Source organism: Serinus canaria, chromosome 5 (genome assembly GCF_022539315.1).
Source record: "Serinus canaria isolate serCan28SL12 chromosome 5, serCan2020, whole genome shotgun sequence".
NCBI classification, from domain to species: Eukaryota; Metazoa; Chordata; class Aves; order Passeriformes; family Fringillidae; genus Serinus; species Serinus canaria.
The window spans coordinates 16931452-16949711 of record NC_066319.1 but is presented as its reverse complement, the minus strand read 5'-3'; the positions used below and the strand labels follow the sequence as shown (position 1 = coordinate 16949711).

Genomic DNA, 18260 nt, shown 5'->3' with positions numbered 1-18260 from the left:
TATGTATGAGTGAGGAAAACCAAAACTTCTGTGTTCAAATGCTAGGGAGATGATACACAGAAATTTGGAAATAGTAATTATTTCTTAATAGTACTCATTTTTAATCAGCTGTTAATAATTTATTTCTTAGCCAAGTAACTAATAAAATTTTCAGGAAAAGCAAGTAGCCTTTGAAATGCCCACTGTGCTCAAAACCTGCTGACATGTATTGTGAATCCTTCCTGTTTCTGCTGACTTGATTTGCAGCACTTGCAAATGTTCCCGAAAGCATTTGAAAATGAGCTGAGTTAAAAGAAATGATTGTGTATTGCAATAAAGATAACAGAACATGTGACATTTCCTCCTGCTCTTGTTCGGATGTTTGCTTGGGACTGGGGGAAGCTGTACTATTTTGGCACATACTTAAGCAATGAGACTTGTTAGTAATGTTTAAAATAGAACCTTCAGAACTCCATAAATGTGACATGGAAGAGAGTAGAATAGTTAAAATTTCAATAAGAATCAGAGTCACAGACTTCTTCAAAAGATAGCTGGTGTTAGACAACTAATGTGAGACCTTTGACTGAAGTGCTCTTTTTCAAATTGCTCATATAATTTAATAATAAAAAATTTTAAACCCCCTGATATTCTGTTATTGCTGGGAACTAATAAGACTTTGAAGAAGAGCTGTAGGAACTCTAACTTGGCCTAATTTATAAACTTGCCTAAGAACTCTCACATTGCCTTCACTTCTTCACTTATACAAGGAACAGGAGCTTTTGAAAGAAGTCAGTGTAGCATTTTTTCTGTCTTCGGGAAAGGTGTTTCAGGTACTGATTTTACAATCTTTTTCTTTGATACCACATGGTGGAGAAGGAAGCTGCTTGTTAGTAGGATGGTGATATGTTTTGTGCTTGATTCCATGGCATAGCTTCTATCAAAAATTCTTCAAATACCCTGAGATCCAAGAACCTTGCTAATCTTAGCTCTTTAAATACTGGGATCCTGGAAGGATATAAAGTTTTAAATAGCTGTGTCCTAAATCTAAAAAAGGAATTGCTAAACTCTGACATATAGTTTATTTTGAAAGTTGATGGGCTTCAAAGTATACATCTTTTCATCCCTTATGTTCTTCGTTAAGCAATTGGGTTGCAGCATTCTGTACTCCCCCTTCCTTTCTGGTATCACAAAGTCAACACCAGTCATTTGAGAAAAGAAAAGATTAGATTTAATGCTTCTAACTGTTGTATATTGCTGATGGATTGTACAACACTACTGCAGGCAGCTGCAGTACAGCCTCTTGGCCTGCTGGGAGTTCGGTCTTGGAGATTGGTTGGGGTGTCTTCACTTGTGGTGAAGTTCATGTGAAAGCTACTTTCTGATGTCTTTTGGTGTATCTGAGTCTCAGAGAAGCAACTCATGCTATTAATGCTATCCAATACCATAGTAAGTTCCCAGTTATGTAGAGCTTGGCCACTTGAGTTAGGCTGACTAAAATGGCTTCAGCTTATTTAGTGCCCCCTCCTGTGAGTCCCAATAGTATCTGCTAATGGTAATGAGCATCACCTGTGCCTTTCATCGGTCCCCTAGAATAGCTGGCTTGTCAGGAGTTAGAGTGGTTTTTGTTGCTAGGTAATGTAAAGACCCACTGCTTTATTCACTGATTATTTCTTTTCCTTCTGGATCTTACGTAGATGACCAATTAAAATCAAATCTTAAGAGTTTGTAGAAATTCTTACTAAGCAGCTGAAAAAATACTAGAAAACTAAAGCTGTCACTGCCTTTCCTGTGTTTTGTTTCTGGGTTTTTTTCCTTGCCTCTCCTAAGGAAAGATATCTTTCATCTGCATCTCCCTGCCATGGTGGGATAGGAAGAAGCTTATGCTCTTGAGTGCCATTTCATTGGGAAAATAGTATAACAGGAAGTATTTATGCAGAATATTCCATTGTTGCTTACATCATAGTTTGGAGGTCACAGCAGATAAGCAGACATGGTTGAGTATCTTCTCTTTCCTCTGGCCATATTGCTTCCAAAGAAGGGGAAAAAATATATTCTCACTGGATGTTTTACTCTGGTTCTTCTGGTAATTCCGATGTCTAGGAGAACAAAATTCCCTACATTTGTTTGCTGACTCAGCAGGAAAAGAACCTTATGGCAGCAAACTGTAAAAGTGGCTTGAGGAAAACATGTCTTTAGACAGCTTTCTGCAGAGCTGGCTGTTGTCAGAGGATGTTCACAGGACCCAGTACAGCAGAATTTCACTGCCATGGGTATCTTCAGCGTTGCCTCCTGTGTTGAAGTAAAATGTGACATATATTGTCTTCTCTACTATGGACCTTAAGACGACTCCTCTTTGCGCAACATGAAAATAGCTTTAAGGTGAAGTTTTTTGTTGGCAACTGTTGCCAGCAGTGTCTGTGCCAGTTAAAATCAACGTGTGCCTAAAAACCCAAATTAGAAGGGTATCATTGTCTGCATTAAAATAGCAGTGGTTTGCTTAAATTGATGTAACTTGAAATAAGATTAAATAGAAGAATTTTTTACAGTCAAAATAGAAAGCAACCCCCAAAATGCATATTTGCAGCCTGTAAACATAACCTTTTAGTATTGTGTACTTCAGTGGGCCAGTATGCTTTCTGTTGGTTCACTGTTCCATGTCTTCTCACACAGATGATAGTCTTCATTCCTTCACTAACTGTAAGTTTAGTAGTCATAAGGTTTCCTTGGTTTTTATCCAGTCTGTGAATGTAGTGTGAAATCCAGGGGAGCTGTAGATTCATTTAGCCTGGTAAATTTAATATGCCTCTGTATCAGTTCATGAGAAGGAAGGAGAAACTTCTGTACTATTAAGATTCTTTTTTAACTTCAGATTTATGTAATAGACAGCTAAATATAAAAGAAAAAGGCAGCTTAGAGCTTTTATTGGCAAGAGCAATGAGTAAGGGATATCTTATTGAAGCTGTAGTGTATGCAGTGCTGTTCTGCTGAGCTTGCCTGTCACTAAGGAATACACACTTGATGTGGCAGATCAGTTATTCCAGGCCCAGAATGCTGAGGTGAAGGAGCTTAGATAGTCTTTTAGGCAGCAGTATATATCAGAATTTTGCTACCCAGCAGTCAGTGTTGTCTGATTTACTGGATACCCCTTTATTTCCTGATTTGAGGTAGGGAGGGAATGTAACACAGAAAGTGTTATGTTGATATGTAGCTCTTGCCTTCAGGAAAAGCAAAGGTGTCCTGATGAATTGGAAGCTGCACTGCTCCATATTGCTTGTTCAGGCTTCTAAAATCAGCAGTACTGAACATATGGCCAAACCTATTTAGAGTGTATTTTTCTTCTGAAACTAGAACACTTGTGAATACTTTCATTTTACAAAAATTTTAAATTCTCATGGTAATCTCATTACATGTGTTTCTTTGAGTCCTTGGAACAGACCATTGTCACCTGATCTTTGTAAAACAACTTGCTGGGTTTTTTTTTTTTTTTTTGTTGCTACTGAGTTCTCTAGAGTGGTGCACTTGGAAAAGTATGTTAACACCTTTACTGAGATAAAGGTTTGATTATTGGTTTAAGAGGAGAATGTGCATGGAAGACAGAAATGTTCTTAACTGAAACAGGATAATCAAAATGAAGCGAACATGGATGTCGCTGTCTCTTACTAAGAACATACTCTAAGGACACTGCAGGATACTTCAAGGACTAGATGACAGCATTATTTCCTGACCATCCTTTAGGACATAGATAATGGTAGATGGAATTATCACTAAGTAACCAAGGTAAAAGCTCATCATAGACCTAATTGTTGTTTGTTTAATTGCTTTTCAGGTGACAAAGCTCTAGATGGTTACAGTAAGAAAAAGTATGTCTGCAAACTGCTCTTCATTTTTCTGCTGGGCCATGACATTGACTTTGGTCACATGGAGGCTGTGAACCTGCTCAGTTCCAATAGATATACAGAGAAACAAATTGTGAGTAACCAAAGCTCTAAAAAAGATAAACTGGTCTGTCTAATATCCTGCCTCAGCTGTAGAGTCTGTAAAGAATTTTGCTTCATTCCCCCTGCCCTGGCTTAAAGCCTTATTTTGGCTCTAGGAATGATTCTAAAATCTAAAGACTTGTGTGCACAGGGAGTCTTGAACTAGTTGCAAAAAATGTGCATTCTGCTTAAAATTATTACTCTTGTTAAGAAACTGCCTTGAGTCTTGCATTAAAAGGTAAGTAACCTTTTAATTTTCTGAATGTCGCTTTCCATCTCTCTAGGCAAAGCTGTCTTTATCAGGTGCATGTAACTTATTAGTATTTGAATAATAAGCCAAAATCTTGATTGGTCCCCATTCATCTAAAACAATTTTTTGAGTATATGCCAGAATAGACAGAAAAAACACTTAAAACCAGATAATTAGGGTAACACTTGAACTTACTAGTTTTGTTTAATTCACTTAATCTTTCTAGCCTTTGCTCTAAATGGCCATTTCTGCCCATATGGTATTGGAGAGAAGTGTATGTGTCAAAGAAATCATATTTCCTGTTAATGCCACAATAAATGAAGTCAGCTCAATTAGATTTTCCATGTTGTGACTCACAGGGCTATCTGTTCATCTCCGTGCTGGTGAACTCCAACAGCGAGCTCATTCGCCTGATAAACAATGCCATCAAGAACGACCTGGCCAGCCGGAACCCCACCTTCATGGGCCTTGCTCTGCACTGCATTGCCAATGTGGGCAGCCGGGAGATGGCCGAAGCATTTGCTGGAGAAATTCCCAAAATTCTTGTGGCTGGGTAGGTGTGACAGGCCTCTTTCAAATAGAACACCAATAAACTTTTCAGCAACTTGGTTCCATTGCAGCACCTTAATCTGTGCTTGGGCTCTACAGCCCTAGGCTTGCAGTCATAATGACAGTTCCAATACTTGCAGGTGCTTTCACTTGCCTGCGTGTGGAGTTGCTTGTAAGGAGTGTAAGACTATAGAGTGAAGATTAAGAGTTTTTGTGTCTTGAATAGGCTTTTACAGCCTTGTTGTGATCTGATTTTTTTTTTTGATGAATCTGTGGTATTGAATACCCCTGAAATGCATATGTTCTACTTTCCTTACCTCTCCTGATGAAAAAATAAATAAATGAACCTAAATAGATGTTTATGCTACAAATTTTGTTATAAACGGAAGTTCTTATGTAAATGTACTGACTATATAAGGAACATGATAATATTGATTTGTGAGTTTTCCTTCTTCCTCTACTAACTATGTAAAGAGCAATTCATGTAAATGTCAAATAGTCACCACCAACTTTCTTATTTTGGTATAGCTGAAAGTTTTTAAACAGACCTGGCAAATGTCTGAAACTATAGTTAAGTCAATGTAAAGTTGGACCTGTGATTGTAGGGCTGATTTATTTTGAAACTTAAAATGTCCAAGTGCAAACAGTGTATTTAAACTGTAGGGATATGAAATGTTTTAGAATATGGATCTTTTTATAACAAGTAACTGTCTTACATTAATATAAAAAGTGACGTGGTGTAAGAACTGTATTTTAAATGTCAGGCCACTGCCATTGCCAGGTGCTGTTCTCCATGTAGCATAGTGGAGACAGTAGTGCAGTGATGAGTCATGGGGTTTTAATAAGACAGCCTTAAAAAATTCCATAAATTTCACTTGGGGTCATTAACTGCAAACAGAGCACAGCACTTGCAGGTCAGTGTTTAAACTTGGAGCTGTGTTTATATTTTCTGAGATCACTCTTCAGGGTCTCATACCTTCTGCATTTCTAAAATAATATATATGAAACATGTTTGTGTGCCTGTCCTGTCTATGTGACCTGGGCAGAATGAGCATTGTCAGTTACATTTGCCAATTCAGTGTAGCTCTTTTGGCTTAAATATAAATTAGACAGGGGAGGAATAAGTTTCTGGTTTTTAACTGAGGTACAACTTGATCTCATGGAAAACTGATAAATTTATGAAGAATAGCTGGGCTGAACTTCTGCTCGGGATACAGAGGTTTCTGAACATTTAACCAAGATTGCACTTTATAAGCTGCCTCTTAAAACTCTTACTGGTAGTGCTCTGTACATTTTATAGCTGTTGTCTGTGCATCACGCAAAATGCTTAATCAACAACTTGGTGAAAAGGAGTTCACTGAACTAGAATAGTTGCTTGCCACTTTTAAAATAGTCCATTTCTGTGTCAGCAGCAGGGATGGCAAGGTGAATAGGTTTGTGGGTTGTGTACTTGTTGACAGCCATGTTACATTCTAGCTGTAGGTGCTGAAGCTGTTGAGTAGTTCATGACTTCTATCTGACATGCAGGACCTATCAATAGATCCAGCTTTGGTCACATTCATAAGGTAGTATATCTGAACTGTCTGATTTCAGTCAGCCTGGAAGAAGCTTGTTCTTGGGATCAGATGAGATGAACTTTCAGTTCTCATAAAAGATGTGAAATGTCACTCCAGTTTGTAAAGAATCATTACATATGTCTTGTAGCCTCTATAATAGTTGAAAACTTGACTAAGTAAACTTACTGGAAAAATTAAGAGCAAATACTTCATAAGAAGACTTCAGTGACCTTGTGTTGAAAAGATGCAGCCTGGCCAGGGATGCTGAGTCAGTGTGAAATCTGGCATAAAGCTGTCCTGCAGGTATTGCTTTGCCTTAACCACTGTATTTTAAATCAGTATGTATGTCTTGCAGAGACACTATGGATAGTGTGAAGCAAAGTGCTGCTTTGTGCTTGCTGCGTTTATACAGAACTTCTCCTGACCTTGTTCCCATGGGAGACTGGACATCTCGAGTGGTGCATCTCCTTAATGACCAGCACTTGGTAAATCAGCCTCATTATGCTTCTTGAGCCTAGTGTGTAAAGAGAATGATGTGACTTCTGCTATTAAACACAAAATTTATTTCTTCTTGAGTCTTTCAAGCAAGTGGCTTGCTGTTGTCTTCAGGCTTGGGGAAAAAAACGGAAAGAGCTGCCCTTTTTAATTTGGTGTATTTATTAATTTTTAATAAAGCTTTGTTTACCTTTTCACTGTAGATATGAGAATAGTATGTAAAAGTTCTTCTTTTCCTCTGGTGTAAATTAATTAATCTTACGCCCTTGTTACACTAAAGTCACATTGCATAGGTGTAATACTATTTGCCCTAGGCCTTTTAAGAATAGATCTGCACTAAAGATTCAAGACTTGATTTGTCATTGTTTAGACTTCCTTGTCCTGTGGTGTCCATGTCATTTCTTCTTTGATGCTTAAAAACCCTCATGCTTTAGAAAGGAGACCCTGTTTGTTTTCCCCCAGTCCAGTAACTTTATGAAAATAAGGCTATTAATACCTGTGCTTCAACAGTAATGAGTGCTTTAGTCTCCAGTAGTAATATCCAGTGCTTGTGTTACACAAAGCCCTCTCCTCATGCTGGGTTGTAAGAATTCTTTCCTGGATGATCTGCTGCATTGAATTTCTTCTGCTCATGCTTCTCTTGTATAATAAGACAATTTGTTTCCAGGCGTAATTTTAATACAGCTCTCTTATTTTAGATGTACTATCCAAACATGAGACAAAGCTAATACAAAAAAATAGCATAAAATGCTCTACAAGCATGGCAGTATCATGTTGTTGAAAATTCTGTTGGATTCTGCAGGTGTGTAATTAGTCTAGCTGCTAGCCAAATAAGAGTTGTTTTAATGTAGGGCTTTGTAATGGGGATAAACATTTTTTTGTATATTAAAAAACAGTTGAATTGAAAGGTGTTAATGGGCAGCGTCCTAAACTGATCCAAAATTGACCAAGGGTTTTTTTGTCTTTTGTTTTTTTTTTTTTCCTAGGGTGTGGTTACTGCAGCTACAAGTCTGATCACCACTTTGGCACAGAAGAACCCAGAAGAGTTTAAGACTTCAGTCTCATTGGCAGTGTCTAGATTAAGCAGAGTGAGTCCAATGATGACCCTGATAATACTTCACTGTTGATTAATTTACTCAGCTTTCTAGATCAGGTTAGCTTCCTGTTCAGCTTTCTAGGGTCAGATTAGTTTACTGTACCATGAAATGTGAAGATGATTCAGTGTCACTTCATGTGGGTGCTTCAGGTAACCTCTTTAAATGCTTGTTGCTTACCAGGACAGAAAGCTGTATTGGCTTGCCCAGACTTTTTTGGTTTAATCCCTGCTGTGCTCCAAGCAGTAATCCTCGCTTTGCTGCTGTAATACCAAAGAATAGTTGGATCAAAGACTGATTCTACAGACTTCACACAAACCCCTCAAAAATACACACTGTAGCTTTACCTTTATCTAAACTTCTTACAAGCCTAATTGCCTTCCTATTCCTTCTTTTGAGCTGCTGCTAACTTAATAATCATAAGCGTCTGATATTCTGCAAATAAAGTAGGGAGTTAAGCGGGGCAGGAAGGAGTGGGGAGAGATGTCTGTAAGTTAACATTTCTGTGCTGGAAAACTGATGTCACTGTTCTGTTTGATTTTGTTTTCCCCCTCCTTTTGGAATGTGTGCAAGACTAGGGAGGCTACTATTTCACAATGTGTTTTACACCCAGTTTTATGCAGTCTTATACTCAAATTACTTATTTACTTTCTTTTCAGATATGAAGATTTTTTTTCTAATACTTAAAAGCAAGGGAGTGCTGAGGGAAGTGAAAGGCTGTTCTGTAATGGAGCAGTAATAATTAGGTAGAATTATTTTGAGCAAAGCTACTGCCAAACTCATGGTTACCCTAGACTAAAAGGGGGAAAATAAATCTATGAAGAGGGGCAATCTAATCTAATCCTTATCACATTTCATTGTGCATATAAACCTCTTCTGTGAATGCTATCTCTTTTTTGCTTTGCTTTATGTTTGTTACTGAAGGTGTTAGTTTATCCTTCTGCTTTAGGTCAGTCTGTCATCTTGTACTTGAATTGCAGGCTCACCTGTCAGCAGCCACCAGACTGTTGGCTGAATCTGTGAATTGCTAGAACAGAGAATGTTTAACCAAAGTTTGACTTTCTGATGTTATAAGATGGTTGTGTTCATTCTTTAAAAAAGGAGGTAGGCTTTCAGAAGAGACTTTCTAGGCTACTGTATCTACAAAACTGGATTTCCATTGCTGGCATTTACTGTGGTGTGCTCACAGTATTGCAGCTTGCACCTAATTAATCTACTGAACTAGACTTTGCTAGTGACACAGTTTTAAAAGGTTCTGTCAGAGGTGATCTACTGTGTTTTTTGGGTCCTTTTCATACTTGTGAATCAATTAACTTCAGCAGTTTGACGTGCTGGCGTTTTGTTTTACAGATTGTAACATCTGCATCAACAGACCTTCAGGACTACACATACTACTTTGTTCCTGCTCCCTGGCTATCTGTGAAACTTCTGAGGCTGTTACAGTGCTATCCACCTCCAGGTAATGCACACATCACAGCACTGGTCATCTCTCTTATGCAGTACACTGGCTCCAAAGAGCTACTGCACTGCAGTGTTACCGAAGCTTGGAGTGTCAGCACATTGTCTAAAGGCAAAGATACTGAAGTTTGTACTCCTGAGTGTTTCTAGTAGCTCTAAGCTACTTGGCCTTTTGAGTTATGTTGTGTTTAATTTTAACAAAATGCCTAACCAGTGTGCATTGTACAAATCATTGGCAGCTGCCATTTAAAACGTTCATTAATACTATCAACTATATTAAAGCCTCCAAGTGTGTTGTAGTACAGATTGTTTGCCTTTTGTTCTCAACCAAATAGAACTGTGACTTAGAATTCTTTTCCCACGTGTATCTTGGGGAGTGTAAATGTTTTTAAAGTCTCAGAATAATTTAGTTAATTTAGATTTAGCCAGGGGAAAACCTAAGGTAGGGATGAGGGTTTGGAGCAAAACGAAGTTGTCCAACGGCTCATTCTTCTCCAGAAGACCCTGCGGTACGTGGCCGTCTGACAGAATGCCTGGAAACCATCCTCAACAAAGCACAGGAGCCACCAAAGTCCAAGAAAGTGCAACACTCAAATGCAAAGAATGCTGTCCTGTTTGAGGCAATAAGCTTAATTATACATCATGACAGGTGAGCTGGGACAACGCTTCTGTTATCAGAGGGGCTTTTAAAGTGAAAAGATGGGGTTTTGTCTTGAACTGTTAATCAGATTTTAATGGGGGAGGGAGGGAAGGGGAAAAGAACACAAAGTTGCTTGCTAGATTGGAACACAGCCACAGCAATGTAACTGAACAGTGTTAATGAGCTGTGTAGCTTTGGGTTTTGCTGCTTCTTTATTTGATGTTTTGTATTGACCCCACTGCTCTAATCCAACAGAGATTATTTGCTCACAGTATTTAAATTTGCATTTCACTAGCAAAGCATTCTAGCAGACACTTTGAAGCATTTTAAGAAATCTCCACTGCAGAAATAGTATTCTGAATTGTGTTCTCAAACCTGTTGCTTTTAACCCTTTCACTTTCTCTCCTGTTCTGTGCAGTGAGCCAAACCTACTAGTCCGTGCCTGTAACCAGCTAGGTCAGTTCTTGCAGCACCGAGAAACTAATTTGCGTTACCTAGCACTGGAAAGCATGTGCACGCTTGCCAGCTCTGAATTCTCACATGAGGCTGTGAAAACACACATAGAAACAGTTATCAATGCATTGAAGGTAAATATTGAAGTGTGTGGTCTGGTTTTGAGTGTTGTCTTCTCCCCTGCCTCAGTGCCTTCTCCCCCACTGCCCCAAGCTCCCTGTCCTGTTAATAATACTTAGGAATCAATGAGTTATTCTTTGAAGTCTACCTTAGTTTTTTACCTCAATGCAGCAAAATCTTGCTGTGCTGACAATTACAATGGTCAGCTTTTGTTAATTTTTGCACCTTGCTGGTAAATGTGATACCTGGAGCTGTGTCCCCTGTAACACTGGTATCTGCTCAGGTGTAGGCTGAAGATGAATAATTGTTTAAAAATGTGGAATTTCAAAATTGAGAATGCTTAGAAAACAGTTTTATTACTGTCTTGCTGGTATTGGACACTGTTCCTTTGCTGTAATAGCTTATGGGGAGTGGTAGAGCAGATCAGCTTGCACTACAGAATTGTATAGACCAGAAACGAGAAAGACACAATCCCAGGCCATGTTTTTATGACAAAGCAGAAGTCAAAAGAGCAAGACTGATTTGCATCTAAATTTACCTGCATACTTGGATGTTTAAATGCTTTGTTTTCTTCCAAGTTTGTGCTGTAGCATATTAATACATTTGTCTAAGTTCAAAATATGTATTTGTTCTACCTGGACTTCAGTTGTTACAAGGCATACCTGACACTAAACCTGCAGGTAGCTAAATGCTCATTGGTCTGGTAATAATTTAAGCCAGTTATTGGTGCATTTATGGCTACTGGTACCAGTTAGTGCATAGTGGGCCACAAATTCACCCACCCTACTCTGTGTAACACTGAAGTGTTTTGTACAAACTCCTTCATTCTTTCAGCACCTGCACAGATTTGAATAAGTATGCTACAGAAACAAAACCTGATTATTTAAATTTTTATGGTTGTATATAAAAACAGGAAACTTTGAGTCTCCACTGAGCTCTTCCTAGGGGACTGAAACTGAGAAATGGTGTAAGAATCTCACAGCTTATATAAAGGGTATATCTGAGTTCATTCTGCATCTGAAAAATTATGCAAATTCATTTTTTTAAAATTTCACTGTGTATTATACCAAGTGTCATCTCTTAAGTTGCATGTACTTTCCAAACAAAGATAAACTCATCTTGACTTTTGACTCTGTGTCTTTTTGCAGACTGAGAGAGATGTGAGTGTACGACAAAGAGCTGTAGATCTCCTGTATGCAATGTGTGACCGAAGCAATGCCCAGCAGATTGTGGCTGAAATGCTCAATTACTTGGAGACTGCTGATTATTCCATTAGAGAAGAAATTGTAAGCTATTGGTGTTTTTCTTAAATATTTGTTTTGTAGCTGGATTTGGTACCATAAGTATCATTTATTGATTAGATTGCTGCATAGTCTATGATAGAGATTGCTTTTCATGATGGCTTAAAACAAAAAAAAAAAACTAGAGAAAACTACTAAAACCAACAAACAAAAAAATCCTAACTTAGTAGTCTAATAGCAAAGAATTTAGGTTCAGCTAATCCAGGGGGCAGGAGGTAACCTTGGAAACTTAAGGATTTTAAAAGCTGATCTTGGTCTCAGGACAGCGTATATAGAAAGTGAAGTGAATTTTATATGTGGCCCACCAACACATTCTCTCCATCTGAGGGTTAGGTCATACTCTAGTCCAGTAGCTTCAAAAATTAGTGGTGAATTCTTATTTGTAGGTAGAACTTTGTATGTTCTTAGAATGTTCAGTCTAAGGGTTCCCAAAACCAATACCTTGTAATCATAAAATATTGGGCCTTGTAAGAGGCCTGATATTTATCCCCTTCCTACCAGAAAAAAAAAAAAAAGTTTAAATACTCAACTTCACCTTTTTTAGGATGGTAAACAAAACTTGTACTTACAGTAGTTATTTAGCTTAGTTAGGTGCTGAAGTCGCTTGGTTTGAGAAGTGAATGTGGAATACACTGTTTGTTCATTTACCTGCTGTGCTGTCTGGTTGCTGTTGGCAATGTCCCCTGACTTGGCAGATAGTGAGAATTTCATTATATTCCCTTATACTGACCTGTTCTTTTAAGAGTAGTAAATGCAGCTGATAATAAATTGTGAGGGGTCTCCCCTGAAGCTGATTGTTTGCTTCAGGATGCAGAAATATGAGTATGACCTGAAAAAGTCAGCTGTGCTTTGGTGACTCTATTTGCCTCTGCTATCTTGAGTTTGCTTTTGCCTTTTTTTGAGGGGTTTCCAATTTCCTATTTGATCCTGTCTCAGTGGTAATTTAGATGGTGTTTTTATAGCAAACAAAAAAAACGTTCTATAAATTCCTCTTGATCACTTAGGTGCACAATTCAAAAGTCACAAAGACACAACATATTTGAATGCATTATGGGGAAAGCAGTATGTGCCTGCTGTATTCTGGCACAGCATTTCAGAGTTCACCTTTCACCTTGGCTGTGGGAACAAGTGAACAAGCTCATGCATCTGTGAAACTGTGGCTTCTGGGCCAGTGTGGGGCTTCACCAGGTGTATACAGCTCATAGTAAGAGCTAGTCAGCTTTCTGTGTTCTCTTTTGTGTGCTCAGGTTCTGAAGGTGGCAATTCTAGCTGAGAAGTATGCAGTGGATTACACCTGGTATGTGGATACAATCCTGAATCTGATTCGCATTGCTGGTGACTATGTCAGTGAAGAAGTGTGGTACCGAGTTATTCAGATTGTCATCAACAGGGATGATGTGCAAGGATATGCAGCAAAGACTGTTTTTGAGGTGAGAGGAACTGTTTTCAATTCCCTTTCAAAATGAGCTAAGAATTAAGCAAGCAGCTCGTGACATAACAGGGGAAACTTAAGGAGCTCTGTCTCTTATCAAAAATCCACAGTACTGCTAGATGGGTCTAAGAATGCTCTTAATCAAGTGATACTCACATTAGAGTCTTCTGTGAAATCATACCACCATTGATGTTTTTCTCATAAGTACTCTGTAGTGCCTAGATCCACAGTCTGCTCTTGGAGGAAAGTAAAGGAGAAACCTGGGAATGGAAGTGACAGAAAAGATGGTTCTTTTTGTACATTGCATATCAATGATTATTAATGTGTTACAGGCCCTTCAAGCTCCAGCATGCCATGAGAATCTTGTAAAAGTAGGTGGCTACATCTTGGGAGAATTTGGAAATCTGATAGCAGGTGATCCAAGATCAAGGTAAAACACCTTCTAAAATACTGAACTGAAGTAGTAATGATTTTTGTAAAGAATTTAATTCCTAGCATTCCTAAAGGCTAATTAACAAATCATTCATCTCATTCTAATAAATGCAATAATAAGGATTATCATATCTACAAAAACTGAACAAATTTTTTCTTGCTTCTTTTAAGTCCCCTCATCCAGTTCAACTTGCTACATTCCAAGTTTCATCTGTGTAGTGTTCCTACCCGAGCTCTGCTTCTGTCTACCTACATCAAGTTTGTGAACCTGTTTCCAGAAATCAAAACTACAATTCAAGATGTGCTGCGCAGTGACAGTCAGCTAAAGAATGCTGATGTTGAGCTGCAGCAGAGAGCTGTTGAGTATTTGAGGCTCAGTACTATTGCTAGTACTGATATATTGGTAGGTATAAAGGTTTATTTTCTTTATTATGCAGTACTCTGTCAGCAAGTTAAACTCAACTAAATCTTACCTGATTGCTCAGAAATCTCAGGATTACAATATGGATGCTGGTTCTTTTAGTCTTCTTAATTCTGTCGTAGTCATCTTTAATTTAGAGCTAAATTCCAAGTTGTTATTGCTGCAGTGGGACATATGATTATTAAGACATGTTAATCTGGAGCAGAGAAGCCAGGGAAAGTTGGCACAATAGAGGGTCCTAGAGGATTTAGATACCAAAAGGCTGGGGCTTTCTTTTGAGGACTTATTTGATAGTGGGCAGGAAAAGTGTAATTTTTGTCTCTTGAAGTTCAGTGATTTAACCTGGTGTTCTCAGGTCTGAGCAGGGCATTGCACATTAGGTTTTGACATCTAATAAATGCTTAGGTCTGGGTAGAAACTTGAGTATTCTCTGTGGTTTAAGTCAAGGTCTGCCTGACTTAAGGACCGTTAGGTCTGCTATGATCTAATTATTTAAATTATTCTTTTTTAAAAATGTGATGTCACTGTTTCAGAGAAGTGATACACTCCTGTTATCTTAACCACGTGCTTTGGAAGGACTTCAGAAAGTTTTAAAGCATTTTTTCTTTCAAAAAAACGATCAGTCCCTCTCTACAGTAAACTGCATAATAATTTTCTGTGCGAGTAACTACTGCTTTTGCTTTATGCAATCTGTAAGGGTGTGTCTCTTCAAAGACTCAGAAGCTTGTTTGGCTTTTTCTCTGAAGTTTAACTAATACTTTTTTATTCTATGGTAAGGCTACAGTGTTGGAAGAAATGCCTCCCTTCCCAGAGAGGGAATCTTCCATTTTGGCTAAACTGAAGAAGAAGAAAGGCCCAGGCACAGTTACTGACCTAGAAGAGATCAAAAAGGAGAGGAGCTCTGATATGAATGGAAGTGCTGAACCTGCCTCTGTCAATGCCAGTGTTGTTGTGAGTTTAAAAGCTGTTATTTCACTAATTTAGATGGTGTGCAAGTGAGAAAAGACTGGTTTCCTAAAGTGGCTTTTTGGGGATTTAAAACCTCCCATCTGAAACTTAAGGCTGAGGGTGTTTGTTCTAAAGCAGGGGATGTACAGCTGCTTTCCCCTCCTTGTATGGTTTGATTCAGTTTTCCTTTGGAAGTCTTATGTAAGTGGGGATGAACTGTCTGCAGCCTAAAAAAATCTCTTTTACATTGTTATTTGAAAAATGTTGCTGTTACTTTAGAGATGTGAATTTCCTTGTTGATGAAATTGCATTGAGGGTGGGATTATAAAATTAACATATTTAAAAGGAGTTAACTTGAATTTCAGAGTATCAGCTGTTTTTTCTGCTTTGTCTAACATGTTGTTCTGCATCTTGGTTTGGGCTATTGTTTTTAATAGAAGTGGACAACACTTACCTTCACCAGCATGTCCTTAAATCAATATAAAGTTGTTACTTTTTATTTGACAGTACTATTTGAGTTCAATTATGCTTGACAAGTCTACATGATTTTTTTCTTCTGAGCTGGAACTTCTCATTTTATTGTCAGTTAAAGCTGGTAGGATCAATTTTTCCCACAGTGTAATATTTCTTTCTGGTTTTAATGCCTAGAATAACTTGTAATTAGATTTAAGATGCTGTAGATTACCTAGAGAAGGAAATACTGTAGCATGCTCCCTGCTCAGTTTGTTAAAGCATAATAATTTACTACTTAGTCACTGCAGTGTATAAGAGTAGCTACTCCAAGTGCAACAGTTTTGACTGGACAGAAATCTCTTTCCAGCAGAAAAGTTGCAGAATTTTCTTTGAATGCCAAATTGAGGTGACTGGCAGTTAATATTGCATTGTGCCTTATGAGCTTTGCAGCTCATAAGGCACAATGCCATGTAACAAACTGCACAGTGTTACCTTCACTAGTGGCTTTATCTGGTTTGGATTCCAAAAATGGTAGAAATTTGAGGTCCAAACTTTGTTTTTAGTTGGTCCTAATGATTGGCTTCTTAAAGTCTTTTGCCCAGGAATTTTTCATTACACTGTATGGAGTATATGATAACTTGGAGTTGGCTTACAAAAACAAGATTTCAGATTCATCCAAATGCATCTCGTGACTCATCCTCAGACTATCTGGCATAGTGGAAGCTGCTAATGTCCAATAATGGCCATTTTGATTAACAATCTATGCTTTGTACTTGCATGTGGCTTGGGCAGATATATGCAGCCTCTGTTGCATGATTCTGTGTCCTGGCTGCTTGATTTGTTCTCTTTGAGGAAAAAACACTTTAAACATCTTGTCTCTTCCTCTAGTGTTTGCAGCTTGAACTGGCTACAGGCTCTGCTATTTTTGCTGGTTGGGTTTGCATTCTTTCTAAGGTTTGCTAGGCTTCAGAAACCCAGGATTAAACTGATAGTCAATTTTAAAGATGCTGTGATTTAGCTTTGTCTGAAAGCCACTTGCTCTCTTGATGGATTCTTCATGAAAGAAAAGCAACATGGGAATTTTATTCCCTACAGTACTTACTTTTCCTTGAAAATAATGGGAAAAGAGAAGGGGGGAAAGAACTGTCATCGTTGTCATTTTTCTTCTGCAGAATCAGATTTTAGACAGTTGAATTTTGGTTTTGCTTTTATTTAACGGTTAGATGGACATAACTCTCTTCAAGTGAGAAAAAGGAAACCACACCTGTAAATGACCTTAAGTTGAAATTGAGCATGGCAACTGCTGCATCTGTGAACTCTTTTACATCCATTCAAACCTTGATTTGGGGTGGGGAGAGGCACTTTGCCTAGCTTAGTTGTCTATGCAAACGAGACAGCTTTGTTGTAGTTTTGTTGCAGTGTAACACCGAAGTGTCTTGTCTTCCTTAGTCTACTCCTTCTCCATCGGAGGATCTGCTGGGTCTGGGTGCTGCCCCTGTCACCAATTCAGCTCCCCCACCTTCCTCTAGTGGTAGCCTGCTCGTGGATGTATTTTCAGACGCAGCTTCTGCAGTTGCACCTCTTGCTCCTGGTTCTGATGACAACTTTGCGAGGTAATGAAGTCACCCTGTGAAAGGAATTTGAAGGAGAATTTGTCTGTTGAAACAGGATTGAAGGAAAAACACACATAACTTTTGTTTTTGTTCCAGCATTTTAAGTGCATTCCTGGGTGGTAGTTTTGCAGCAAGAGAGGTGTTCTTGGGCACTCTGCTGAATGTGCTGTCTTTGTTGAATATCTCTTCTAATGGGAAAACTGAGTCTGTAGTACTTGACCTGAGGATATTTGCCACACAGTAGTGTCTGGTTTTCATGCTGGTGTTGCTTCTTTGTTAAATTAAGCTGCTTGTGCCTCTCCATACATCTTGAAGTGGGGGTTATCTGTCCTGAAATGAATACATCTATTCTTATTTTCTTTTCATAAAGTATTCTTGTCTCTTCACTTATGGCAAGCTGCTACTGAAACAGTGAGATGGATTGTATCCAGAGATACTGCTTCCCAGATTTTAATGCTAAACTTCAGTTGTTCTGCTACTGTCTGACAAAGAGGTGTGAAAAGGGGGTTAAAGAACAAGTGGTTTTCTTTTTTTTTTAAAGGGGATTTGATACTACAATTACATTAGCAAGTGTAGCGTAGGTATAATGTGTTCTTTACCCCATTATTATTAAAAGTCCCTGTGGGTACTCTCAAATATTATTTGGCTAAATTTTTGGGAATGAATGGCCTAAAATCACAGAATGTCTCAAAAATCAGTTGTCTTACTGGACAAGAAAGTGTTACTGTTGTCAAGGACCAAATTTTGAATGTTGGCACAACAAATTTTCAATGCATCTTAATATAAAAGACATAATTAGGGGGACTGATCTGCCTGGATCATTGGCACTTTCATCAAAATTTTATATCAGGCAATGCATTGTTGTAGGTTTGCAGTGATTAATACTTGATCCTTTGTTTCTGCTGGAAGGTCATAAGTGATACTTGATCATACAAATAAAAAACAGGGCTTTAGGAAGTTACACAAGCTTGTTCTTTTTTTTTTTTTTTTAAGAGGGTACAAAGAGGAACCACTGCTAGTAGTTTCATAAGCAAATGTTACATAAAAAGAGTTTTCTCTCCCTGCAGAAGAAAGTATAGCAATGCCCAG

The 18260-nt window shown here is 38.2% G+C and overlaps 1 protein-coding gene across 3 annotated transcripts in view; it reads left to right on the top strand.

The window, feature by feature from the left end:
* Window positions 1-18260, top strand: part of AP2A2 (adaptor related protein complex 2 subunit alpha 2) — a 44857-nt gene that overhangs the window by 17338 nt on the left and 9259 nt on the right. For 2 of the 3 annotated variants that reach the window (XM_009102176.4, XM_050975741.1), the window contains exons 3-15: window positions 3806-3948; window positions 4566-4759; window positions 6667-6796; window positions 7793-7894; window positions 9251-9359; window positions 9857-10007; window positions 10417-10585; window positions 11720-11857; window positions 13120-13302; window positions 13637-13734; window positions 13908-14139; window positions 14935-15108; window positions 17008-17171. In XM_009102176.4, the coding sequence (XP_009100424.1) occupies window positions 3806-3948; window positions 4566-4759; window positions 6667-6796; window positions 7793-7894; window positions 9251-9359; window positions 9857-10007; window positions 10417-10585; window positions 11720-11857; window positions 13120-13302; window positions 13637-13734; window positions 13908-14139; window positions 14935-15108; window positions 17008-17171 (1987 nt within the window). The remainder of the gene's footprint in view (window positions 1-3805; window positions 3949-4565; window positions 4760-6666; window positions 6797-7792; window positions 7895-9250; window positions 9360-9856; window positions 10008-10416; window positions 10586-11719; window positions 11858-13119; window positions 13303-13636; window positions 13735-13907; window positions 14140-14934; window positions 15109-17007; window positions 17172-18260) is intronic. The other variant, XM_009102177.4, reaches the window with a different exon arrangement.